The sequence below is a fragment of the Phaenicophaeus curvirostris genome, unplaced genomic scaffold, assembly GCF_032191515.1.
Source record: "Phaenicophaeus curvirostris isolate KB17595 unplaced genomic scaffold, BPBGC_Pcur_1.0 scaffold_73, whole genome shotgun sequence".
NCBI classification, from domain to species: Eukaryota; Metazoa; Chordata; class Aves; order Cuculiformes; family Cuculidae; genus Phaenicophaeus; species Phaenicophaeus curvirostris.
Window position 1 is genome coordinate 804,196 of NW_027206695.1, and position 22,382 is coordinate 826,577.

The 22,382-nt window shown below is 59.6% G+C and overlaps 1 protein-coding gene across 1 annotated transcript in view; it reads right to left on the minus strand.

Moving 5' to 3' along the window:
* Positions 1–62: 62 nt before the first annotated feature.
* Positions 63–22,382, minus strand: part of EHMT2 (euchromatic histone lysine methyltransferase 2) — a 34,384-nt gene continuing 12,064 nt past the window's right edge. The window contains 16 exon segments of the mRNA XM_069881941.1: positions 63–432; positions 1,810–1,985; positions 2,895–2,973; positions 3,819–3,905; positions 5,228–5,343; positions 6,460–6,537; positions 7,514–7,658; positions 8,742–8,909; positions 12,372–12,526; positions 13,953–14,057; positions 14,857–14,958; positions 15,079–15,201; positions 16,235–16,341; positions 17,298–17,443; positions 19,264–19,449; positions 21,985–22,214. Of these exon segments, the coding sequence (XP_069738042.1) occupies positions 78–432; positions 1,810–1,985; positions 2,895–2,973; positions 3,819–3,905; positions 5,228–5,343; positions 6,460–6,537; positions 7,514–7,658; positions 8,742–8,909; positions 12,372–12,526; positions 13,953–14,057; positions 14,857–14,958; positions 15,079–15,201; positions 16,235–16,341; positions 17,298–17,443; positions 19,264–19,449; positions 21,985–22,214 (2,358 nt within the window). The 3' untranslated portion in view covers positions 63–77.

The following is a 22,382-nucleotide window of genomic DNA, read 5'->3' on the forward strand; positions in this document are numbered from 1 at the left end:
GGGGGGGGGCAGTTAGAGGGGTGGGGGGGCAGTTTGGGGGGGCGGCTAGAAGGATGGGGGGCAGTTTGGGGGGGCAATTAGATGGGGTGGGGGGCAATTAGAGGGGGTGGGGGGGCAATTAGAGTGGGGGGGGGGTAAAACCATGATGGGAAGTTCCATAGAAACAAGGGGGGGGGGGGTAGATTTTGAAGCCGTTTTTGGGGCTCCCTTTGAGTCCGGGGGGGGCAGGGTTTTTTGGGGGGGGGGCAATTAATTTTTGGGGGTGTCAAGGGGGGGGCAGGGCGAGCAGCGGGGGGGGCAGCAGGTCGGGGGGGTCCCCCGCGGGGCCCCGTCGTGCCCCCCCCCTCGGCCGCGTGTTTGCACTTCTCGGAGCCGCACTGGCAGGGGAAATACTTGCTCTTGATGTCCCAGAAACGGTCCCCGTAGTCGAACCTGGGGGGGCAATAAGGCCTTAATTGCCCCCCCCCGATCCGTAATTGCCCCCCCCGGATCCAGAACTGCCCCCCTGGATCCATAATTGCCCCCCCGGACCCCCTAAATCCACCCCAGAGCCTCTGAATCCGCCCCCAGACCACTCAGACTGGTCCCCGTAGTCGAACCTGGGGGGGCAACAAGGCCTTAATTGCCCCCCCTGGATCTGTAATTGCCCCCCCCGACCCGTAACTGCCCCCCAGGATCCATAATTGCCCCCTCGGACCCCCTAAATCCACCCCAGAGCCTCTGAATCTGCCCCCAGACCACTCAGACTGGTCCCCGTAGTCGAACCTGGGGGGGCAACAGGCCCTTAATTGCCCCCCCCGGATCCGTAATTGCCCCCCCCAGGATGCAGAACTGCCCCCCCAATCCACCCCAACCCCCCCCCCTTCCCCCCCCTGTATCTGCCCCTTTGTCCCTCCAATCCCCTCCAAATGCCCCACTGGCCCCCCCAAAACTACCCCCCCGACCCCCCTGAATCCCCCTAAAACCCCTCATAGCTCCCCAAATCCTCATCAAATTCCCCCTAAAACCCCTCGTAGCCCCCCCAATCCCTCCTAAACCCCCTCCTAGCCCCCCAAAACCCCCTCTAGCCCCCCAAATCCCCATCAAATTCCCCCTAAAACCCCTCCTAGCCCCCAAATCCCCCCCAAGCCCTCTCCCAACTCCCCAAATCCCCCTCTAGCCCCCCAAATCCCCCTCTATCCCCCTCAAACCCCCTCCTAGCCCCCCCAATCCCCCTCTAGCCCCCTCAAACCCCCTCCTAACCCCCCAAATCCCCCTCTAGCCCCCTCAAACCCCCTCCTAGCCCCCCAAATCCCCCCCAAACCCCCTCCTAGCCCCCCAAACCCCCCTCTAGACCCCTCAAACCCCCTCCAACCCCCTCCTATCCCCCCAAATCCCCTTCTATCCCCCTCAAACCCCCTCCTAGCCCCCCAAATCCACCTCTAGCCCCCTCCAACCCCCTCCTATCCCCCCAAATCCCCCTCTATCCCCCTCAAACCCCCTCCTAGCCCCCCCAAATCCCCCCAAGCCCCCTCCAAGCCCCCCAAATCCCCCTCTAGCCTCCTCAAACCCCCTCCTAGCCCCCCAAATCCCCCTCTAGCCCCCCCAAACCCCCTTCTAGCCCCCCAAACCCCCCTCTAGCCCCCCCAAACCCCCTCCTATCCCCCCCAAACCCCCTCCTAGCCCCCCAAATCCCCTTCTATCCCCCCGAAATCCCCCTCTAGCCCCCCCAAATCCCCTTCTATCCCCCTCAAACCCCCTCCTAGCCCCCCAAACCCCCCTCTATCCCCCCCAAACCCCCCCCTAGCCCCCCCCCCGGCCCCCCCGTACCCCAGCTCCTCGCCGGGGCGGATGCTGCGGCTGCTGAAGAAGGCGATGCGGGGGAAGCGCAGGTCCTGGTGCAGCAGGAAGACGCGCACGGGGATGATGTTGGGGTCGCAGAGGTGGTTGATGAAGCGGCTCACGTTGCCGTAGTAACGCGCGTCGATGCAGTAAACCTCCCCGTCCTGACCCGGGAAAACACGGGTTTGGGGTCCCCCCACCCCGTTTTTTGGGGTCCCCCCTCCGGGTTTGGGGTCCCCCCTCCGGGTTTGGGGTCCCCCTCCGAGTTTGGGGTCCCCATTTATCTCAGGGTCCCTTCTATATCTCAGGGAAACCCTCCTCTTCATTATCTCAAGGACCTTTCAACCCCAGTTTTGGGGTCCCCCCTCCAGTTTTGGGGTCCCCCTCCAAGTTTGGGGTCCCCCTTTAGCTTAGGGTCCCCTACATATCTCAGAGAAACCCTCCTCTTCATCATCTCAAGGGCCCTTCAGCCCCATTTTTGGGGTCCCTTGTTCATTCTTGGGGTCCCCCCTCTGGTTTTGGGGTCTCCCTCCAAGTTTGGGGTCCCCCTGTATCTCAGGGTCCCCTCCATATCTCAGAGAAACCCTCCTCTTCATCATCTCAAGAGCCCTTCAGCCCCATTCTTGGGGTCCCCCCTCCACTTTTGGGGTCCCCCCTCCATTTCTGGGGTGCCCCTCTCCATTTGTGGGGTCTCCCTCCAAGTTTGGGGTCCCCCTTTATCTCAGGGTCCCCTCCATCTCTCAGAGAAACGCTCCTCTTCATCATCTCAAGGACCCTTCAGCCCCATTTTTGGGGTCCCCCCTCCATTTCTGGGGTCCCCCCCTCCATTTTAGGGGTCCCCCCCATCATTTTTGGGGTCCCCCCCTCCATTTTTGGGGTCCACACGTATCCCAGGGTCCCCCCCATATCTCAGGGAAGCCCCCTCTCCATCCCCTCAAGGTCCCTTCAGCCCCAATTTCGGGGTCCCCCCCCAATCTCAGGGTCCCCCCCAATATCTCAGGGTCACCCCACAAGCTCAGGGTCACCCCCCCTTTATTTCGGGGTCCCCCCCCCAGTTTCGGGGTCCCCCCCACCTTGTTGTCCAGGTCGAACAGGTAGGAGTCGTCCTCGCGCACGTCGGCCTCGGCGTCCGAGATCAGCTCCCCCACGTACCTGGGGGGGACCCCAAAACCTGAACCCCCCCAAAAAAACACCCCAGGGACCCCCCAAAACCACAGGGACCCCCCCAGCGCCCCAAAACCACAGAGGAGCCCCCCAAAAGGAGCCCAGGGACCCCCAAAACCCAATGGATCCCCCCAAAACCGGGGCTGATCCCCCCTCAGGACCCCCCCCCAGCACCCAGGGACCCCCCAAAACCCAAGGGACCCCCCCCCAGCCCCCCAAAACCAGGGCTGAGCCCCACCCAGGAGCCCCCCAAAACCCAGGGCCCCCCCCCCCGGCCCCCCAAAACCAGGGCTGAGCTCCCCAAAAAGAGCCCAGGGACCCCCAAAACCCAACTGACCCCCCCAAAACCCCCAAGATCCCCCCCCCAGCCCCCCAAAACCAGGGCTGAGCTCCCCAAAAAGAGCCCAGGGACCCCCAAAACCCCAAAGATCCACCCCCAGCCCCCCAAAACCAGTGCTGAGCCCCCCAAAAGGAGCCCAAGGACCCCCAAAACCCAAGTGACCCCCCCAAAACCCCCAAGATCCCCCCCCAGCCCCCCAAAACCAGGGCTGAGCCCCCCAAAAGGAGCCCAAGGACCCCCAAAACCCCCAAGATCCCCCCCCCCAGCCCCCCAAAACCAGGGCTGAGCCCCCCAAGAGGAGCCCAGGGACCCCCAAAACCCAAGTGACCCCCCCAAAACCCCCAAGATCCCCCCCAGGAGCCCCCCCCAGCCCCCCAAAACCAGAGAGGAGGCACCCCAGCCCCCCAAAACCCCAAAGATCCCCCCCCAGGAGCCCCCCAAAACCCCAGGGCCCCCCCAAACCACCCCCCTCAGGTTTCGGGGTGCCCCTCACTCGCAGATGAAGGTTCCGGGGGGAATCGCCTGCAGCGCCCGCACCCCCCACCCCATCTTGGCCGTTCGGTACAGCTGGAGACGGACCCTGCGGGAAACGGGGGCACCCCAAAAGTTTGGGGGGGGCCCCATAGGCTTGGGGGGGGACCTAAAGGGATTTGGGGGGAGCCTAAAGGGTTTGGGGTTCAGTTTTTGGGGTTCAGGGTTTTTGAGGTTCAGGTTTTGGGGTTCAGATTTTAAGGTTCAGGTTTTGGGGTTCAGATTTTGGGGTGCAAGTTTCAGGGTTCAGATTTCGGGGTTCAGCTTTTGGGGCGCAGGTTTTGAGCTCTGAGATTTTCGAGTGCAGATTCAAGTCTCTGAGGTTTGAGGAGCTGGGATCTGGGGGGGTTTGGGGTTCAGTTTTTGGGGTTCAAGGGTTTTGGGGTTCAGGTTTTGGGGTTCAGGTTTTGGGGTTCAGGTTTCGGGGTGCAGGTTTCGGGGTTCAGGTTTCGGGGTGCAGGTTTGGAGCTCTGAGATTTTCGAGTGCAGATTCGAGTCTCCGGGGTTTGAGGAGCTGGGATCGGGGGGGTTTGGGGTTCAGTTTTCGGGGTTCAGGGTTTTTGGGGTCCAGATTTTGAGGTTCAGGTTTTGGGGTGCAAGTTTCAGGGTTCAGATTTTGGGGTGCAACTTTCGGGGTGCAGGTTTTGAGCTCTGAGATTTTCGAGTGCAGATTCGAGTCTCCAGGATTCAAGGAGCTGGGATTTGGGGAATTTTGGGGTTCAGTTTTTGGGGTTCAGGGGTTTTGGGGTCCAGGTTTTGGGGTTCAGGTTTTGGGGTTCAGGTTTTGGGGTTCAGGTTTCAGGGTTCAGGTTTTAGGGTGCAAGTTTTGAGCTCTGAGATTTTCGAGTGCAGATTCGAGTCTCTGAGGTTTGAGCAGCTGGGATCTGGGGGGGTTTGGGGTTCAGTTTTTGGGGTTCAGGGTTTTTGGGGTCCAGATTTTGAGGTTCAGGTTTTGAGGTTCAGGTTTTGGGGTTCAGATTTTGGGGTGCAGGTTTCAGGGTTCAGCTTTTGGGGTGCAAGTTTCGGGGTGCAGGTTTTGAGCTCAGAGATTTTCGAGTGCAGATTGGAGTCTCCGGGGTTCGAGGAGCTGGGATCCGGGGGGGTTTGAGGTTCAGTTTTTGGGGTTCAGGTTTTTTGGGGTTCGGATTTTGAGGCTCAGATTTTGGGGTTCAGATTTTGGGGTGCAAGTTTCGGGGTTCAGATTTTGGGGTGCAAGTTTCGGGGTGCAGGTTTGGAGCTCTGAGATTTTCGAGTGCAGATTCGAGTCTCCGGGGTTCGAGGAGCTGGGATCCGGGGGGCTTTGGGGTTCAGTTTTTGGGGTTCAGGGTTTTTGGGGTGCAGGTTTTTGGGGTGCAGGGTTTTGGGGCTCACTTGATGCCGCTCTGCACGACGCGGTTCTTGCAGCTGCGCCAGCACGTGCAGGCCTGGTTGCACTCGAAGATGAGGGGCGGCTCGATCTTGTTGAACTCCTGGAGGAGGCGCCCGTCCTGGGGGAAAACGGGGGTCACCGGGGCCCCCCAAAACCCCACAGGGAACCCCAAAACCTCACAGGGAACCCCAAAACCTCACAGGGAACCCCAAAACCCAGCCAGGCCCCCCCAAAACCCCGCCAGGGGCCCTCAAACCACTCAGGTCCCCCCACTAAAAACCTTCAGGGTCCCCAAAACCCCCCAGAGAACCCCAAAATCTCACAGGGAACCCCAAAATCTCACAGGGAACCCCAAAAACCCATCCAGGGACCCCCAGAACCCATCCAGGGGCCCCCAAAACCCCACAGGGACCCCCAAAACCACTCAGCTCCCCCCACTAAAAACTTTCAGGGTCCTCCAAAACCCACCCAGGGACCCCCAAAACCCCCCCAGGGATCCCCAAAAACCCACAGGGGACCCCAAAAACCCACAGGGGACCCCAAAATCTCACAGGGGCCCCCCAAAACCCATCCAGGGGCCCCCAAAAACCCTCCAGGCCCCCCCCCCAAAACCCACAAGGTCCCCCCCCAAACTCCCCAGGAACCCCTAAACCCTCCAGGACCCCCCAAAACCTTCAGGGTCCCCCCCAGGGACCCCAAAACCCTCCCAGGGTCCCCCCAAAAACTCCTCATGGACCACTAAAACCCTCCAGAGAACCCCAAAACCCCTCCAGGGAACCCCAAAAAACCCCAAGGCCCCCCAAACTCCCCCCAGTCCCCACTTAAAAACCCCCAGGGACCCCCCAAAACCTCCCCAGGGACCCCTAAAACTCCTCAGAGCCCCCCAAATCCCTCCAGGGACCCCCAAAACCCCCCTCAAAACCCCCCAGCACCCCCTAAAACCCTCCAGGGTCCCCCCAAACCCCTCAGGGCCCCCCAAAAAGCCCCCCTGGAAGCCACAAGTGGTTTTGGGGACCCCCCCTAAATGAACGAGGGGCAGCTTCGGGGTCCCCCCCAAATCCAAGGCTGGTTTTGGGGTCCCTCGTTTTCGGGGTCCCCTGGGTTTCAGGGCTCCCCGGTTCCAGGGTCCCTGGATTTTGGGGTTTCCTCGGTTTTGGAGCCCCTTGTTTTTGAGATCCTTGGGGTTTGGGGGTGCCCTGGGTTTCGGGGTGCCCCCGTTTTTGGGGTGTCTCACCTTATCGTACCAGCAGCGGATGCTGAGCTGCCCGCACAGGCAGTTGCTGGAGGAACAATCGTCCTGGCAGGTGCAGTGCTGGAAAAAAAAGGGGGGTCAGGGGCACCCCAAAACCACAGAGACCCCCAAAACCCCCTCAGGACACCCCAAAACCTCTCAGGACACCCCAAAACCTGCAAGTAGGCGATGATGTGGTTGACGTCTTGAAGTTCTCGTCACCTCCAGCCCCTCAAAACCCCTCAAGGCCCCCCAAAACCCCCCCAAATCCCTCAAGATCACCCCAAAACCCCCTCAAGACACCTCAAAAATCTCTCAAGACACCCCAAAATCCCGTAGGACCCCCCAAAATCCCCTCAAACCTGCAGGGAGATGATGTGGTTGACGTTCACGGTTGACGTCTTGAAGTTCTCGTCACCTCCAGCCCCACAAAACCCCTCAAGACCCCCCCAAATCTCTCAAGACCCCCCCAAAACCCCCTCAGGACACCCCAAAAATCTCTCAAGACACCCCAAAACCTCTCAGGACCCCCCAAAACCTGCAGGGAGATGATGTGGTTGACGTTCACGGTTGACGTCTTGAAGTTCTCATCACCTCCAGCCCCACAAAACCCCCTCAAGACCCCCCAAAACCCTCTCAGGACCCCCCAAAACCCTCTCAGGATACCCCCAAATCCCTCAGGACCCCCCAAAACCCCCTCAGGACCCCCCAAAATCAACTCAAACCTGCAGGTAGATGATGTGGTTGATGTTCACGGTTGACGTCTTGAAGTTCTCGTCACCTCCAGCCCCACAAAACCCCTCAAGACCCCCCCAAATCCCTCAAGACCCTCCCAAATCCCCCTCAGGACACCCCAAAAATCTCTCAAGACACCCCAAAACCTCTCAGGACCCCCCAAAACCTGCAGGGAGATGATGTGGTTGACGTTCACGGTTGACGTCTTGAAGTTCTCATCACCTCCAGCCCCTCAAAACCCCTCAAGACCCCCCCAAATCCCTCAAGACCCCCCCAAAACCCCCTCAGGACACCCCAAAAATCTCTCAAGACACCCCAAAACCTGGAGGTGGGTGATGTTGTGGTCGATGTTCATGGCCGAGGTCTCGCAGTTCTCCGCGATGTATTTATAGTCCTGGGGACACGGCTCCTCGTCCACCCCGTTCACGCAGGGGATCGGCACGTTCTCGTAGCCCCGCGCCACGTCCCTGGGGAGGGAGGGGTTAAAAAATGGGGGACGGGGGGGGGGTCCCCAAAACCCCCAGCACCCTCCAAACCCCCCAGGACCCCCCAAAACCCCCTCAGGACCCCCCAAAACCTCCTCCAGATCCTCCAAAGCCACCAGGATCTACGCCAGACCCCCCAGTCCCAGCAATCGAGGAGCTCGGGACCCCCGACCCCCCACCCAGGACCCCCCAAAACCCCCCCAGCACCCCCAAAACCCTCCCTGGGACCCCCAAACCCCCCATCAGATCCCCCCATCCCAGCTACTGATGAGCTCAGTGCGGGACCCCCAGGACCCCCAAAGCCCCCACGACCCCCAAAAAGCCCCCCCCCGAACACCCTAAAAGCCTCCTGGGACCCCAAAAAGCCCCCCGTGGGACTCCCAGGACCCCCCCAAACCCCCCAAACGTCCCCCAGGACACCCTAAAATCCCTCTAAGGACCCCCAAAACGCCCCCCCGGGACCCCCAGCGCCCCCACAAAGCCCCCCAGACCCCAATGCTCCCCTCCAGGACCCCCCAAATCCCCCCCAGGAGCCCTAAAAAGCCCCCCAGGAGCCCCCCAAAGACCCCCCAGGACCCCCAAACCCCCCCGGGATCCCCATCCCAGCTACTGATGAGCTCAGTGCGGGACCCCCAGGACCCCCAAAGCCCCCACGACCCCCAAAAAGCCCCCCCCGAACACCCTAAAAGCCTCCCGGGACCCCCAAAAGCCCCCGTGGGACTCCCAGGACCCCCCCAAAAGCCCCCAGCACCCCCAAACCCCCCCCGTCCCAGCTATTGAAGAGCTCAGAGTGGGACCCCGAACCCCCCAAGAATCCCCAAAACGCCCCCCTGGGACTCCCAGGACACCCCCAAAGCCCCCAGAACCCCCCAGGACACCCTAAAATCCCTCTAAGGACCCCCAAAACGCCCCCCCGGGACCCCCAACGCCCCCACAAAGCCCCCCAGACCCCAATGCCCCCCTCCAGGACCCCCCAAATCCCCCCCAGGAGCCCTAAAAAGCCCCCCAGGAGCCCCCCAAAAGACCCCCCAGGACCCCCAAGGACCCCCAGGACCCCCCCGGTACCGGCTGACGATGCGCTCGGTGTGCAGGGCCCTGGCGGCCGCCCCCAGGCGCAGTTTGCGGTTGAGCTGCAGCGCGACCCACACGTCGGAGCGCTCGGGGGTCAGATCCAGGGGGGAGTCGCCCTCCTTGTTCCGCACCTCGGGGTCCGCCCCCCGCGACAGGAACAGCCTTAAAGGGGGGGGGTCGTCAGACCCCAGACCCATACAAACCCATAGAGACCCATAGGGACCCATAAAGAGCCATAGGGACCCATAGGGATCCACAGAGATCAATAGAGACCCATAGGCACCCATAGAAACCAATAGAGACCCATAGGCACCCATAGAAATCAATAGAGATCAATAGAGACCCATAGGAACCCATAGAAATCAATAGAGACCCATAGGAACCCATAGAAATCAATAGAGACCCATAGGCACCCATAGAAATCAATAGAGATCAATAGAGACCCATAGGGACCCATAGAAATCAATAGAGACCCATAGGGACCCATAGAAATCAATAGAGACCCATAGGCACCCATAGAAATCAATAGAGACCCATAGGCACCCACAGAAATCAATAGAGATCAATAGAGACCCATAGGAACCCCTAGAAATCAATAGAGACCCATAGGGACCCATAGAAATCAATAGAGATCAATAAAGACCCATAGGGACCCATAGAAATCAATAGAGACCCATAGGGACCCATAGAAACCAATAGAGACCCATAGACACCCATAGAAATCAATAGAGATCAATAAAGACCCATAAGGATCCATAGAAATCAATAGAGACCCATAGGGACCCATAGAAACCAATAGAGACCCGTAGGGATCCACAGAGATCAATAGAGACCCATAGGGACCCATAGAAACCAATAGAGACCCATAGGCACCCATAGAGATCAATAGAGATCAATAGAGACCCATAAGAACCCATAGAAATCAATAGAGACCCATAGGGATCCACAGAGATCAATAGAGACCCATAGGGACCCATAGAAACCAATAGAGATCAATAGAGACCCATAAGGATCCATAGAAATCAATAGAGACCCATAGGGACCCATAGAAACCAATAGAGACCCATAGGGATCCACAGAGATCAATAGAGATCAATAGAGACCCATAAGGATCCATAGAAATCAATAGAGACCCATAGGGACCCATAGAAATCAATAAAGATCAATAGAGACCCATAGGGATCCACAGAGATCAATAGAGACCCATAGGGATCCACAGAGATCAATAGAGATCAATAGAGACCCATAAGGATCCATAGAAATCAATAGAGACCCATAGGGATCCACAGAGATCAATAGAGACCCATAGGGATCCACAGAGATCAATAGAGACCCATAGGGACCCATAGAAATCAATAGAGACCCATAGAGAGACCTCAACCCCCCCCCCAGACCCCCTGAAATCGCCCCCCAGACCCCCCAAATCTCCCCCCAGACCCCCTTAAACCCCCCAAATCACCCCCTAGACCCCCAAATCGCCCCCTAGACCCCCCAAATCACCCCTAGACCCCCCAAATTGCCCCCCCTAGACCCCCCAGAGCCCACCAATCACCCCCTAGATCCCCCAAATCACCCCCTAGACCCCCCTAGATCCCCCAAATCACCCCCTAGATCCCCCAAATCACTCCCCAGACCCCCAAAATCACCCCCAGACCCCCCTGAACCGCCCAAATCGCCCCCTAGACCCCCTTAAACCCCCCAAATTGCCCCCTAGACCCCCCAAATCACCCCCAAACCCCTCAAATCACCCCCTAGACCCCCCAAATCACACCCCAGACCCCCTTAAATGCCCCAAATCACCCCCTAGACCCCCAAAAACACCACCCAGACCCCTCTAAACCCCCCAAATCGCCCCCTAGACCCCCTTAAACCCCCCAAATCGCCCCCTAGACCCCCAAAATCACACCCCAGACCCCCCTTAAACGCCTGAAATCACCCCCTAGACCCCCAAATAGACCCCCCTAGATCCCCCTAATCACCCCCTAGACCCCCAAAATCACATCTCAGACCCCTATAGACACCCCAAATCACCCCGTAGACCCCCAATCACTCCCCAGACCCCCAAAATCACCCCCAGACCCCCCTGAACCACCCAAATCGCCCCCTAGACCCCCTTAAACCCCCCAAATTGCCCCCTAGACCCCCCAAATCACCCCCTAGACCCCCCAAATCACACCCCAGACCCCCTTAAATGCCCCAAATCACCCCCTAGACCCCCAAAAACACCACCCAGACCCCTCTAAACCCCCCAAATCGCCCCCTAGACCCCCTTAAACCCCCCAAATCGCCCCCTAGACCCCCCCAAATCGCCCCCAGACCCCTCAAATCTCCCCCTAGACCCCCTTAAACCCCCCAAATCACCCCCTAGATCCCCCAATCACCCCCTAGACCCCCAAAACCACACCCCAGACACCCTTAAATGCCCCAAATCGCCCCCTAGACCCCCCAAATCACCCCTAGACCCTCCAAATCACCCCCTAGACCCCCAAAATCACATCCCAGACCCCCTTAAACGCCCCAAATCACTCCCTAGACCCCCTAATTCACCCCCCAGACCCCCCTAGATCCCCCAAATCTCCCCCTAGACCCCCCAAATTGCCCCCTAGACCCCCAAATCACCCTCTAGACCCCCAAGATCACATCCCAGACCCCTATAGACACCCCAAATCGCCCCTCAGACCCCCAAATCTCCCCCTAGATCCCCCAAATCACACCCCAAATCACCCCTGGACCCTCTAATTCGCCCCCAGACCCCCTTAGACTCCCCAAATCATCCCCCAGACCCCCAAATCATCCCCTAGACCCCCAAGATCACATCCCAGACCCCTCTAGAGTCCCCAAATCACACTCTAGGGCCCCCAAATCACCCTCTAGACCCCCCAAATCACCCCCTAGACCCCCCAAATCACCCCCTAGACCCCCAAGATCACATCCCAGACCCCTCTAGAGTCCCCAAATCACACTCTAGGGCCCCCAAATCACCCTCTAGACCCCCCAAATCACCCCCTAGACCCCCCAAATCACCCCCTAGACCCCCAAGATCACATCCCAGACCCCTCTAGAGTCCCCAAATCACACTCTAGGGCCCCCAAATCACCCTCTAGACCCCCCAAATCACCCCCTAGACCCCCCAAATCACATCCCAGACCCCTCTAGAGTCCCCAAATCACACTCTAGGGCCCCCAAATCACCCTCTAGACCCCCCAAATCACCCCCTAGACCCCCCAAATCACCCCCTAGACCCCCAAGATCACATCCCAGACCCCTCTAGAGTCCCCAAATCACACTCTAGGGCCCCCAAATCACCCTCTAGACCCCCCAAATCACCCCCTAGACCCCCAAGATCACCCCCTAGACCCCCAAGATCACACCCCAGACCCCTCTAGAGTCCCCAAATCACCCTCTAGGGCCCCCAAATCACCCTCTAGACCCCCCAAATCACCCCCTAGACCCCCCAAATCACCCCCTAGACCCCCCAAATCACATCCCAGACCCCTCTAGAGTCCCCAAATCACACTCTAGGGCCCCCAAATCACCCTCTAGACCCCCCAAATCACCCCCTAGACCCCCCTAGACCCCCCGAATCGCCCCCTAGCCCCCCCAGATCCCCCCCCCGAGCCGTACGTGACGCAGTCGTGGTAGCTCTCGCGGGCGGCGATGTGCAGGGGGGTGTCCCCGTGGAAGTTGACGGCGTGGAGGTCGCACTGGGCGTTGAGCAGGACCTCGGCGATCTCGGCGCTGCCCGTGAACGAGGCCCAGTGCAGGCAGATGTTCTCCTCCTGGGGGCCGAAAACACGCTCAGGGGGGCAAAGAAACCACGTCTGGGGGGGAGAAACCCCAATTAGAGGGGCAAAAAACCACATCCTGGGGGGGAGAAACGCAAATCTGGGGGCAAAAACCCAAATCAGAGGGGTAAAATCAACATTTAGGGGGGTAAAATTCACATTTAGGGGGATAAAACCCATACTTAGGGGGATAAAATCCACTTTTAGGGGGTAAAATCCACATTTAGGGGGTAAAATCCACATCTAGGGGGGTAAAATCCACATCTAGGGGGGTAAAATCCACATTTAAGGGAATAAAATCCATATCTAGGGGGTAAAATCCACATTTAGAGGGGTAAAATCCACATCTAGGGGGTAAAATCCACATTTAGAGGAGTAAAAGCCACATCTAGGGGGTAAAAGCCACATTTAGGGGGGTAAAAGCCACATCTAGGGGGTAAAAGCCACATTTAGGGGGGTAAAAGCCACATCTAGGGGGGTAAAAGCCACATCTAGGGGGGTAAAAGCCACATCTAGGGGGTAAAAGCCACATTTAGGGGGGTAAAAGCCACATCTAGGGGGGTAAAAGCCACATCTAGGGGGGTAAAATCCACATCTAGGGGGGTAAAAGCCACATCTAGGGGGGTAAAAGCCACATCTAGGGGGGTAAAAGCCACATCTAGGGGGGTAAAAGCCACATCTAGGGGGTAAAAGCCACATCTAGGGGGGTAAAAGCCACATCTAGGGGGGTAAAATCCACATCTAGGGGGGTAAAAGCCACATCTAGGGGGGTAAAAGCCACATCTAGGGGGGTAAAAGCCACATCTAGGGGGGTAAAATCCACATCTAGGGGGTAAAAGCCACATCTAGGCGGGTAAAATCCACATTTAGGGGGGAGAGACCCACATTTTGGGGGCAAAAACCACATTTGGGGGGTCAAAAACCAAATTGTGGGGGCAAAAATCCACGTTCAGGGGGTAAAAACCATGTTTAGGGGGGACAAAACCTCCCCCAGTGACCCACGGGAGCCCCAAAGTGCCTTTTGGGGGGGCAGGGGGTCGGAAATGAGCCTGGGGGGACCCCAAAATTGATGTTTGGGGGCCAGAAATGACCCAGGGGACCCCAAAATTGATGTTTGGGGGTCAGAAATGACCCAGGGGACCCCAAAATCGATGTTTGGGGGGTGGAAATGAGCAGGGGGGACCCCAAAATTGATGTTTGGGGGTCAGAAATGACCCAGGGGACCCCAAAATTGATGTTTGGGGGGTGGAAATGACTCAGGGGACCCCAAAATTGATGTTTGGGGGTCAGAAATGACCCAGGGGACCCCAGAATTGATGTTTGGGGGGTGGAAATGAGCAGGGGGGACCCCTAAAGTGCTGTTTGGGGGGTGGAAATGAGCAGGGGGGACCCCAAAGTGTCTGTTTCGGGGGGTTCTCACGTTGTCGGTGAGGGTGACGTCGGCCCCGCGCGTCAGGAGGCGCCGGATAACCTCGATGTGCTTGTGCTCGGCCGCCCAGATGATGGGGGTCCAACCCCCGTTGTCCTGGAAAAAGGGGGTTCAGTCAGATTTTGGGGTCCCAGCGACCCCCCCCAGAAGCCTCAGGGCCACCCCCAGACCCATAGGAACCCCCCCAAACCCACAGGGAGCTCCTCAACTGCCTCAGGAGATGTTGAAGAGCCAAGAAACGCCTTTAGGACCCCCAGAACCCCCCCAAAATGACCCCAGAGCCCCCCAAAACGACTCAGAGCCCCCCAAAAAGACCTCAGAGCCCCCTCCCAGCCCCAAAATGACCCCCCCAGGCGCCCCAAAAGGCCTCCCCAGACCCACAAGGAGCTCCTCGACTACATCAGGAGATGCTGAAGCTACATGAAACGCCTTTAGGACCCCCAGAGCCCCCCAGAAATGACCAAGAGCCCCCCAAAACGACTCAGAGCCCCCCAAAAAGACCCCAGAGCCCCCCCCAGACCCAAAATGACCCCCCTCGGACCCACAAAGGCCCCCCCCAGACCCCCAGGAACCTCTCCAAGGCCACGAGGAGCTCCTCAACGGCATCAGGAGATGTTGAAGAGCCAAGAAACGCTTTCAGGACTCCTGGAGCCCCCCCAAAACGACTCAGAGCCCCCCAAAATGACCCAGAGCCCCCCCCCAGACCCACAAGGACCCCCCCCGCAAACCAATAAGGAGCCCCCCAAGCCCCAAGGAGCTTCTCGACTTCATCAGGAGATGTTGAAGAGCCAAGAAACGCCTTTAGGACTCCCAGAGCCCCCCAAAAACGGCTCGGAGCCCCCCAAAAAGACCCCAGAGCCCCCCAAAATGACTCAGAGCCCCCCCCCAGCCCCACCTGGGCGTTGACGTCCACCTGCCCCGTGGCCAGGAGGAGGTCGACCATCTCCAAGTTGCCGTTCTTGGCCGCGTGGTGGAGGCAGGTGGAGCCGTCCTCCTCCTGGGAATTAGAAAGAGGGACTCGATGACATCGCGGAGGGGTCGGTGACGTCATGGGGGGTCGGTGACGTCATCAACGGGGCTGTGACGTCATCAAGGGGGCGGTGACGTCATCACCGACCTTGCTGTAGACGCAGCCGCCGCGCCGAACCATGTAGCGCGCCGTCTCCACGTGGTTGTTGGCCACGGCCTCCATCAGCGGCGTCCGGCGCAGCTTGTCGGTCGCGTTGATGTTGGCCCCGGCCTGGACAAAAAAAAAGGGAACCTCCCAAAATTCCAACCTGGACCCCAAAAATTCCAAGCCCGGACCCCAAAATTCCAACCCCAGAACCACGAGGAGCCTCTTCAAGGACGCAAGATGCTCCTCAACAGCATCAGGAGAGGTTGAAGAGCCAAGAAGACCTTTAGGGCCCCCCAAAATGAGCCAGAGCCCCCCAAAAAAGAAGCCAAAGCCCCCCTAGACCCTAAATGACGCCCACAGACCCCAAATTTCCAACCCAGACCCTGAAATTCCAACCCAGAACCACGAGGAGCCTCTTCAAGGACGCAAGATGCTCCTCAACGGCATCAGGAGAGGTTGAAGAGCCAAAAAGGCCTTTAGGGCCCCCCAAAATGAGCCAGAGCCCCCCAAAAAACAAGCTAGAGCCCCCCCAGATCCAAAATGAGCCCCCTGGACCCCAAATTTCCAACCTGGACCCCAAAATTCCAACCCCAGAACCACGAGGAGCCTCTTCAAGGACACAAGATGCTCCTCAACAGCATCAGGAGAGGTTGAAGAGCCAAAAAGGCCTTCAGGGCCCCCCAAAATGAGCCAGAGCCCCCCCAAAAACAAGCTAGAGCCCCCCCAGATCCAAAATTCCAACCTGGACCCCAAAATTCCACCCCAGACCCACAAAATTCGAACCCAGAACCACAAGGAGCCTCTTCAAGGACGCACGATGCTCCTCAACGGCATCAGGAGAGGTTGAAGAGCCAAGAAGGCCCTTAGGACCCCCCAAAATGACTCAGAGCCCCGCAAAAAAAGAAGCCAGAGCCCCCCAAGACTCAAAATAACCTCCCCAAGACCCCAAATCTCCAACCCAGACCCTGAAATTCCAACCCAGAACCACGAGGAGCCTCTTCAAGAACACAAGGAGCTCCTCAACGGCATCAGGAGAGGTTGAAGAGCCAAAAAGGCCTTTAGGGCCCCCCAAAATGAGCCAGAGCCCCCCCAAAAAGAATCCAGAGCCCCCTCAGACCCCAAAGGACCCCTCTGAACCCCAAAACCGTCCCCGGACCTGCAGGAGGAGGTGGCAGATCTCGAGGAAGCCCTTCTGGGCGGCGGCGTGCAGCGGGGTTCGCTTGCTCTGGGCGTCGCTTTGGAAGTTGGGGTCCAGGTTATCGACTTTTGGAGGAGAAACGAAGGGTTAACGGGGGGAGGACACCCCAAAAATAAAAAAGGGGGACACCCCCACCCCCAAAAAAGGGCGATACCCCCCCAAAAAAGCAGAGAAACCCTGACGTTCTCCTGGAGAGGCTGGAAATAGCACAGTCCGTGCTCCCTTCCCCAACCCTGGGACCCCCAAACCCACCCGGGGACCCCAAAATCCGCTCAGGGACCCCCAGATCCCCCCAAGAACTCTCCAAATCCCTTTTGGGAATCTAAAGCCCCTTCTGGGATCCCCAAATCCCTTCAGAGACCCCCAAAATCCCTTCTGGGACCCCCAAAAACCCCCCCAGGGACCCCCCAAAGCCCCTTCTGGGGCCTCTAACCCCCTTCAAGGACTCCTAAAATCCTTCTAGGATCCCCAAAATCCCTTCTAGGACCCCAAACTCCCCCCAGAGACCCCCAAAACTCCTTCAGGGACCCCCAAAAGCCGTTCTGCGACCCCTAAAATCCCTTCTGGGACCCCCAAGGCCCCCCCAGGGACCCCTAAAATCCCTTCTGGGACCAGAAAATCCCTTCAGGGAACCCCAAAATCTCTTCAGGACCCCCAAAACCCCTTCAGGGACCCCCAAAACCCGTTCTGGGACCCATGAAATCTCTTCTGGGACCCCCAAAGCCCCCCCCAGGGACCCCTAAAATCCCTTCTGGTACCAGAAAATCCCTTCAGGGGACCCCAAAATCTCTTTAGGACCCCCAAAACCCTTTCAAGGACCCCCAACACTCTTTCAGGGACCCCCAAAACCCATTCTGGGACCCATAAAATCCCTTCTAGGACCCCCAAAGCCCCCCCAGGGACCCCCAAACTCCCTTCTGGGACCAGAAAATCCCTTCAGGGAACCCCAAAATCTCTTCAGGACCCCCAAAACTCCTTCAGGGACCCCTCCAACCCCCCCCCCGGGCCCCCCAAAACTCACGCAGCATGAGGATGACCTTCTGGAGCTCCCCCTGCTTGACCGAGAGGTAGAGCTGGCGCGGGTGGAACCGCAGCTTCTTGCGCCTGCTGGGGGGAACTGGGGGTACTGGGAGCACTGGGAGGCCGAGGGACCCCGTACTGGAGGGACTGAGAGGCACTGGGAGGTCAGCGGGGATTCGTACTGGGCAAACTGGGAGGTTAGGGGCACCCCCCAACCCCCCCATTAGGGTAACTGGGAGCGCTGGGGGGCTGGGGGTCCCTGTACTGGGGAAACTGGGAGGTTAGGGACCCCCCCACTAGGGTAACTGGGAGCGCTGGGGGGCTGGGGGTCCCCGTACTGGGGAAACTGGGAGGTTAGGGACCCCCCCACTAGGGTAACTGGGAGCACTGGGGGGCTGGGGGTCCCCGTACTGGGGAAACTGGGAGGTTAGGGACCCCCCCACTAGGGTAACTGGGAGCGCTGGGGGGCTGGGGGTCCCCGTACTGGGGAAACTGGGAGGTTAGGGACCCCCCCACTAGGGTAACTGGGAGCGCTGGGGGGCTGGGGGTCCCCGTACTGGGGAAACTGGGAGGTTAGGGACCCCCCGACTAGGGTAACTGGGAGCGCTGGGGGGCTGGGGGTCCCCGTACTGGGGAAACTGGGAGGTTAGGGACCCCCCCACTAGGGTAACTGGGAGCGCTGCGGGGCTGGGGGTCCCCGTACTGGGGAAACTGGGAGGTTAGGGACCCCCCTACTAGGGTAACTGGGAGCGCTGGGGGGCTGGGGGTCCCCGTACTGGGGAAACTGGGAGGTTAGGGACCCCCCCACTAGGGTAACTGGGAGCGCTGCGGGGCTGGGGGTCCCCATACTGGGGAAACTGGGAGGTTAGGGACCCCCCCATTAGGGTAACTGGGAGCACTGGAGGGCTGGGGGACCCCGTACTGGGGAAACTGGGAGGTTAGGGACCCCCCCACTAGGGTAACTGGGAGCGCTGAGGGGCTGGGGGTCCCCATACTGGGGAAACTGGGAGGTTAGGGACCCCCCCATTAGGGTAACTGGGAGCACTGGAGGGCTGGGGGACCCCGTACTGGGGAAACTGGGAGGTTAGGGACCCCCCCACTAGGGTAACTGGGAGCGCTGAGGGGCTGGGGGACCCCGTACTGGGGAAACTGGGAGGTTAGGGACCCCCCCATTTGGGTAATTGGGAGCGCTGGGGGGCTGGGGGACCCCGTACTGGGGAAACTGGGAGGTTAGGGACCCCCCCACTAGGGTAACTGGGAGCGCTGGGGGGCTGGGGGTCCCCGTACTGGGGAAACTGGGAGCACTAGGGGGTTGAGGGACCCCATACTGGGAAAACTGGGAGGTTCTCAGGAGATTTGGGGTCCTGAGGGGGGGGTTGGGGGTCTCGGGGGGGTGTTTTGGGGTCCCAGCAGGGTTTTGGGGTCCTGGGAAGGGGGTTTTGGGGGTCCCTGGGGGGGATTTAGGGGTCCCAGGGGGGTTTTGGGGGTCCTGGGGAGGGTTTTGGGGTCCCAGGGGGGATTTTGGGGGTCCCTGAGGGGCCTTTGGGGGCCCCAGAGGAGGATTTTGGGGGTCCAGGGAGGGTTTTGGAGGTCCAGGGTGGTTTTGTGGGTCCAGGGGAGCATTCTGGGGTCCCAAAGGGGATTTTGGGGGTCCTAGAGGGGGCTTTGGGGGCCCCTGAGGGAGATTTTGGGGGTCCCTGAGGGGGATTTGGGGGGTCCAGGGAGGGTTTTGGGGCCCCAGGGGTGGGATTTGAGGCCCCAGGGGTGGGATTCGGGGTCCAGGGGGGTGATTATTTTTGGGGTGCCCCCACCTCTCGGCCTCTTGGGGGGGGTTGATGGTTCTTGAGGGATCCTGGGGTGGGTTTTGGGGTCCTGGGATGGGGGCTTTGGGGTTCTGGATGGGATTTGAGGCCCCAGGGGTGGGTTTTTGGGGTCGGGGGGGGTGATTATTTTTGGGGTGCCCCCACCTCTCAGCCTCCTGCCCCAGCAGGGCCTTCTCCAGCAGGTCCCTGGCGGGGCCGGGGGCCAATCCCCGCGCCGACAGGGCCCCCCCCGCGGGCAGGGGCAGCGCCGGCCCCCCCGAGCTGTCGATGGGCTCCGCGCGGGGGTCCGGGGGGGGCGCGCGGCCCTCGCCCTGGCCCCGCATCCGAGCGCTGGGGGGGGGGGGGAAAGAGCAGAAAATGAACCCCAACCCCACAAGAATGACCCCGAAACCCCCCGATCCCACCTAAAATGAACCCAAATCCAACTAAAATGGCCCCAAACCCCACAAAAATGGCCCCAAACCCCCCAATCCCACCTAAAATGAACCCAAACCCACCTAAAACGGCCCCAAACCCCACAAAAAAAGCCCCAAAATCCCCTAAAATGACCCCAACCCCCCCGATCCCACCTAAAATGAACCCAAATCCACCTAAAATGGCCCCAAACCCCACAAAAAAAGCCCCAAAATCCCCTAAAATGACCCCAACCCCCCCGATCCCACCTAAAATGAACCCAAATCCACCCAAAATGGCCCTAAACCCCACAAAAATGAACCCAAACCCCCCAATCCCACCTAAAATGAACCCAAACCCACCTAAAACGGCCCCAAACCCCACAAAAAAAGCCCCAAAATCCCCTAAAATGACCCCAACCCCCCCGATCCTGCCTAAAATGAACCCAAATCCACCTAAAATGGCCCTAAACCCCACAAAAATGAACCCAACCCCCCCCGATCCTGCCTAAAATGAACCCAAATCCACCCAAAATGGCCCTAAACCCCACAAAAATGAACCCAACCCCCCCCGATCCCACCTAAAATGAACCCAAATCCAACTAAAATGACCCCAAACCCCACAAAAATGGTCCTAAAACCCCCTAAAATGACCTCGACCCCCCCCGATCCCACCTAAAATGAACCCAAATCCACCTAAAATGAACCCAAATCCCACAAAAATGAAGTCAAATCCCACAAAAATGGCCCCAACCCCCCCCAATCCCACCTAAATGAACCCAAATTCACCTAAAATGGCCCCAAACCCCACAAAAATGACCCCAAACCCCTCATCCCACCTAAAATGAACCCAAATCCACCTAAAATGGCCCCAAAACCCCCTAAAATGAACCCAAATCCCATAAAAATGACCTCAACACCCCCCGATCCGACCTAAAATGGCCCCAAACCCCCCTCAAATGACCCCAAACCCCCTCAAATGCCCCCAAACCCCCTCAGATGCCCCCAAGCCCCACCAAACAGCCCCGTAACCCCCCTCAAATGCCCCCTAGCCCCCTCAAATGCCCCCTAGCCCCCCTCAAATGCCCCCAAGCTCCCCTAAATGCCCCCAAGCCCCCCTCAAATGCCCCCAAGCTCCCTCAAATGCCCCCAAGCCCCCTCAAATGACCCCAAGCCCCCCTCAAATGCCCCCAAACCCCCTCAAATGCCCCCGAATCCCCATCAAACGATGCTGAACCCCCCTCAAATGCCCCCTAACCCCCCTCAAATGCCCCCTAACCCCCCTCAAATGCCCCCTAACCCCCCTCAAATGCCCCCAAGCCCCCTCAAATGCCCCCAAGCCCCCCTCAAATGACCCCCTAACCCCCTCAAATGACCCCAACCTCCCCTCAAATGCCCCCAAGCCCCCCTCAAACGACCCCGTAACCCCCCCTCAAATGCCCCCAAGCCCTCTCAAATGCCCCTGAATCCACTCAAATGCCCCCAAACCCCCCTCAAATGCCCCCAAGACCCTTCAAATGCCCCCAAACCCCCCTCAAAGGACCCCAAACCCCCTCAAATGACCCCAAGCCCCCCTCAAATGACCCCAAACCCCCTCAAATGCCCCCAAGCCCCCTCAAATGCCCCCGAATCCCCATCAAACGATGCTGAACCCCCCTCAAATGACCCCAAACCCCCCTCAAATGCCCCCTAACCCCCCTCAAATGCCCCCAAGCCCCCTCAAATGACCCCAAACCCCCTCAAATGCCCCCAAGCCCCCCTCAAATGACCCCCTAACCCCCTCAAATGCCCCCAAGCTCCCCTAAACACCCCCCTAACCCCCTCAAATGACCCCAAGCCCCCCTCAAACGCCCCCAAACCCCCTCAAATGCCCCCAAACCCCCTCAGATGCCCCCAAACCCCCTCAGATGCCCCCAAGCCCCCCCAAACAGCCCCGTAACCCCCCTCAAATGCCCCCAAGCCCTCTCAAATGCCCCCAAACCCCCTCAGATGCCCCCAACCCCCCTCAAATGCCCCCAAACCCCCTCAAATGCCCCCAAGCTCCCCTCAAATGCCCCCAAACCCTCCTCAAATGCCCCCAAACCCTCCTCAGATGCCCCCAAGCCCCCTCAAATGCCCCCAAGCCCCCTCAAATGACCCCAAACCCCCTCAAATGCCCCCAAGCCCCCCTCAAATGCCCCCAAGCCCCCCTGAAATGCCCTCAAGCCCCCCACAAAGGCCCCCAGCCCCTCTCAAATGACCCCAACCTCCCCTCAAATGCCCCCAAGCCCCCCTCAAATGCCCCCTAGCCCCCCTGAAATGCCCCCTAGCCCCCTTGAAATGCCCCCAAGCTCCCCTAAATGCCCTCAAACCCTCCTCAGATGCCCCCAAACCCTCCTCAGATGCCCCCAAGCCCCCCTCAAATGCCCCCTAGACCCCCTGAAATGCCCCCTAGCCCCCCTGAAATGCCCCCAAGCCCCCCCGAAGCGGGTACCTGGGGGTGGGCGCGTGGTGGCGCGCGGGGGGCCCGCAGCGCCGGGGTTGGGGGGCGCCGGGGGCTGGTCCGGGGGGGTTCCCGTCGGCGCGGGGCAGCGTCACCTCCTGGGCCTCGGAGGCGTCCTCGCCGCAGTGGGGGCAGAAGATCATCCCGTTGAGCTGCGAGACGCACGCGCGGTGGAAACGGTGCCCGATGCGCACGTCCGGGTGGCACTCCAGGAACGTGCCCTGCAAACACAGCCCAGGGGCAAGTCGGGGGGCGGCCTGGGGGGCTCCACAGGGGATAGAAGGGGTCCTGGGGGGCTGCAGAGGGGATAAAAGGGGGTCCTGGGGGGCTGCAGAGGGGATAAAAGGGGTCCTGGGGGGCTGCAGAGGGGATAAAAGGGGGTCCTGGGG